Here is a 4,825-nt window from a genome sequence, read left to right on the forward strand (position 1 = left end):
TATCACAGCTGAGGTGGTGGCATGCTTGGTGGTGGTGGTTGTGAAAGGAGTGAGGTGGTGTCGGTGGAGGAGGTGCCAGTTACCCTCTGCTGCTGTCCATCTGTGAACCTTGCTCTCCAAGACTATATTTATATGACCCCCAAAACACACAACACATGCCCCTCACTCACTTTGTCTCTCACTTACTCCCTCTCGGAGCCTCCTAGTAAGGCCCTTGCTAGGAGCTGGTAGGCTCCTAGTAAGGCCCCTGTAGGCTCCTAGTAACAGCCCCTGTAGGCTCCTAGTAAGGCCCTCTAGGCTCCTAGTAAGGGCCTGTAGGCTCCTAGTAAGGACAGGTAAGCTCCTAGTAAGGGCCCCTGTAGGCTCTTAGTAAGGTCCAGGAGGCTCCTAGGAAGGGCCCTATAGGCTCCTAGCAAGGGCCCCTGTAGGCTCCTAGTAAGGACCGGTAGGTTCCTAGTAAGGGCCCCTGTAGGCTCCTAGTAGTAGTAGAAGTAGTAGTTGCTCTTAGTGAGAGCAACTACTACTCTTCTTCAAAATGTAAACAATCAGTCACTGCTCCATGACTGCACACGGAACAACCACCCCATGGTGGCCATATTGGTTTCTTGGGTGGGGAAATGTTCTAGAATCTTTGGGGAAACCATGGCAACATAATGGGGATGCATTCTTAATGCTACCTGGGCGGGAAAATTGAATGCTGGAGCTGTAAATAATTAGTTGTAGAAGGTCGACCCACACAACCCAGCGATATGGAGCTTCAGGGCTATGCAGTCTGTTCTATTCCATGTTATGACTACTATTCTACGATTGCTTATCCTTGTACCACTCGGTACTGTATTAAGGATTTTAATTTGAGATGGGTCCGGTCAAAATAACAGTAGCAAGCAAAACATTTATAGCATCCCAGCCGAAAAAATGTATTTTCTCTGTGTTAAGACAAAGCTGGAGCTCCATCAGAACGATCGGAACCTCATGGCTCAGGCTTGTATGTGGTAGTGCTTCAATGTAGAGCAACATCTCACCTTGGCCAGCTGGGCGTTGACCCAGTTGGTGAAGGTCCTCTTCTGGATCTGTACCTGCTCCACTGTGGACCAGAGAGAGCAAATATCAACCAAACGCTTTTATTTTGAACTAACATCTGTACGTGTTCCACTGGGAACACACACACACATATATATATATATATACACATATGCTTGACGCTTTCCAGACACTTCACACTTTCCAGTCCTGAGCATGAAATGATATAAGATTATCTTGAATAGAGACGTAAAAATAGACGTCAATAAATCTGATCCCCTCTGCTGACCCATAGCAGAAGCCAGGAGCAGCGTTGGCGGTTGTACTGGGCAGCTCCCACTGCCCACCAGTAGAAGACTGAGGTTGTACTGGGCAGCTCCCACTGCCCACCAGTAGAAGACTGTGGTTGTACTGGGCAGCTCCCACTGCCCACCAGTAGAAGACTGTGGTTGTACTGGGCAGCTCCCAGTGCCCACCAGTAGAAGACTGAGGTTGTACTGGTCCAGTACTCACCATTATAAACCTCTACAAAGTCGTTGAGCTCGTCCGCACGGTGCAGACTGACTCTCATTGTCCCGTCGGGGACCTCCTTCTCTGATATGAAGCAGATGGAAACCAGTACGTTTCAAACTGTTTCTTCTCAAGTCAGCTAGTAGTTGGAGTTGTCTGCCTGTCTATCCGTCTGTCCGAATCTCTGTGTCCTTCTGTCCTAATGCCTATCTTTCTGCCTGCCTTTCTGTCTGTCGATCTAAATATTTGTCTGTCTGTCTAATCATGTCATCTTCACTTCCTTCCTTCCTTGGTGCCTGCCGTCCTTCTTGCTGCGTGTCCGTTCCTCTGGGTGACGACAGAGAGGGCGAGGTGTTAGCCAGGCGCTAGCTGACCACCGTCTCAGCTCATCCGTCAAACAGCAGGCACCCTGCTTCACTTCCCTTCACCTCTAATAGCCCTCATGGAGCTCAGCATGATGTATCTAGACCAATATAGACACTCCAACTAGTGGATAGACGGGAGCTTAATACATCCCCGCCCTCTCGTCCCTACTGGACTCTGAAATCTTAAAGGGAACATATTACACCACCAGGTGTGAGTGTGATTATTGGTTACAAGCCATTTTGAAAATGTCCACCTTTGCAGCTGACATCCCAGGTGGGCGTGTCCACCTAGATGTGTGACGGATAGATGAGCAACGTTTGTTATAGTCCACTGGGTAGGCTGGTGGACTGATCTATCCAGCACACATCTATGTGGACACGCCCACCTGTGCTGTCAGAAGCTGCACATTTTCAAAACGGCTTGTAACGGCTTATCAGCCTCACACCTGGAGGTATAATATGCCCCCTTAAAGCCAATCCTGTCACACAGGTCCAGCCGTCCCAAGCAGCCCTGGCTACAACGATTAGCAACAACAACAACGATTGGATGGATGCCGATAGGCTCCTAAGCAGGAAGTGGAAATTGGAGAGGTGGCCAATGAGGTGCGTGCCTTCCATCTCAGCCAGAGGGCAAATTATTTTAGGCAAGCTGTAACCAATCTGCTCTTTAAAAAGAGTTCTTCCATGTTAGTGAGCTAAATGCGTCCTGCTGAATAAAATGAGAGGCAGTGGACTGACAACAACTAGATCCAGCACGTCTGGGAGGTTTGTCGGACTGTAAATCCCCTCAATGATTTTGCCACACAGCTTTGTGTTGTGCAAGAGCCCATCCATGTACTTCCTTGCTTGATAAGGTTCACTAACCTTAACATCAGCCTTCACTGTCTGTTCTGTCACACTGTATTAGTTAGGAACTTGTGAAGAGGGCGCATGCAGTCCAACAGTTCTATAGCAACAATTCTCACCCTTGCTTTCTAAATATCCAGATATAAAGGAGGTTTTGAAGGTCAGGTCTACCTCGGACCAGGAATCTCCTGAAGGCAGGTCTACCTGGGGGAACACACCTGACCAGGTAGCTCCTGAAGGCAGGTCTACCTAGGGGAAACACACCTGCCCAGGTAGCTACTGAGGTAGGTCTACCTGGGGGAACACACCTGACCAGGTAGCTACTGAGGCAGGTCTACCTGAGAGAACACACCTTACCAGGTATCTCCTGAAGGCAGATCTACCAGGGGGAACACACCTGACCAGGTAGCTACTGAGGCAGGTCTACCTCGGAAAACACACCTGACCAGGTAGCTGCTGCAGGTCCTGCAACTCCAAGGTTATGCGTTTGATCCACAATGTCTACACCTGTAGGCCTCCTAGTTCACCCTTACCCTCATCTGCTGATCTGCATTCACAGGTCGCTTTGGGTTAAAGAGTTTGCTAAATGACCCAATTTGTGCAAATAATATCAATAAGTCATTCAACGGTGGAAATATAACTTAATATAACTTATATTGAATGAATAACAGGGCTGAGGGTATGATAGCCTGTTCTCTAGTTGTTCTGACCGCGTGCCTACGGAATAAAACATGTCTAAGCCTGGATCATGGCTTCCTCTCTGCTTCCAATACCTCTGCTGACTCACCGGTTGGCAGCGCCACACAGGAACACACCATATCGCCGCTGAAGACACACCTTTCCTACTCTGCACAGTTCAGCACCAGTTTGCATAACGGCCACCAAACAGACCCTAAACCTCCCATCGTACTGCAGCAGTTAACAATGCATTCAGCATCAGCAAGGTGACGCCATGCAATGACCTTACCGCAGGGAACCCTGGTTACGCATCAGGACTCAACTCAAGAGAAGGCATGCGTTGGAAGGAGTGAAGATAATGAGGCATCTTTCTCACCCATGGTGTGTTGAACGATGCTGAATCCACAGAGGGACTAAAGGAGTGGACAGTAACTGTAAAGGCATCAGGTCAAAATACACTTAAATAATTCCACCATCACTTCACCATAACGCCAGCGGTGAAATGGGAGATATATGGGATTTGATTTATGGGAATAAATCTGGTCCAACCGCAGAATGGGCCGTCTTCACCTGAGAGCCAATAGGGGGGCAGGGTGAAATAAGAGGCGGGGCCATCTGACTCTGACTCTTCCTCCCGCCCAATCAGAGCGGGTCGTGGGCATGCTTCAACAAGAGCAGAAAAAACAGGTAGCTCCTCCTGATCTACCAAAAAGGTGTGTGAGTGTGTGTGTGTGTGCGAGTGCAATGCTTGCATATGTACCAGACACACACACAAACACGCATGTACGCACACACACGCAATTACAGTAATTGTGTGCATGCATGTTTCTGTGTCAGTCTGCGTTTGTGAATGTGCGTGCATGTTTGTGCTTGTCTGTACATGTGTGTGTGTGTGTGTCTCTATGATTGGGGTCGTTAAGATATCTGAGGCCGAAGCGCATATCCAACCAGGATCCTACATGTCAGATCTCCCAAGGGGGGGAACACCACCGTACAACGTGACCTTCAGCCCACGAGGAACACCAGACCCTCTGAAGGAGGCAAGCAGGATTCATGCTCACTGCATGAAGAACCCAGAGGGAGGGGGGGAAGGGAGAGAGAGAGAGAGACAGAGACAGAGAGAGAGAGAGAGAGAGAGAGAGATAGACAGAGAGAGAGAGAGACAGAGAGAGAGAGAGAGAGAGAAAGAGACAGAGAGAGAGACAGAGAGAGACAGAGACAGAGACAGAGAGAGAGAGACAGAGCGAGAGAGACAGAGAGACAGAGAGACAGACAGAGAGAGAGAGAGACAGAGAGAACAAGAGAGAGAGAGAGAGAGAGAGACAGTGAGAGAGAGCGAGAGAGAGACAGAGAGAGAGAGAGAGAGAGAGAGACAGAGAGACAGAGACAGAGAGAGAGAGAGAGAG

General features: G+C 49.1%; 1 protein-coding gene across 1 annotated transcript in view; it reads right to left on the reverse strand.

Annotated features, from left to right (window-relative positions):
* Positions 1–3,903, reverse strand: part of syne2b (spectrin repeat containing, nuclear envelope 2b) — a 137,672-nt gene extending 133,769 nt beyond the window's left edge. The window contains 2 exon segments of the mRNA XM_079752350.1: positions 1,023–1,084; positions 3,796–3,903. Coding sequence (XP_079608476.1) covers positions 1,023–1,084; positions 3,796–3,799 — 66 coding nt within the window. The 5' untranslated portion in view covers positions 3,800–3,903.
* Between the last annotated feature and the right edge of the window lie 922 nt (positions 3,904–4,825).

The sequence above is a fragment of the Pollachius pollachius genome (genome assembly GCF_949987615.1).
Source record: "Pollachius pollachius genome assembly, chromosome: 15".
In the NCBI taxonomy this organism is placed as follows: domain Eukaryota; kingdom Metazoa; phylum Chordata; class Actinopteri; order Gadiformes; family Gadidae; genus Pollachius; species Pollachius pollachius.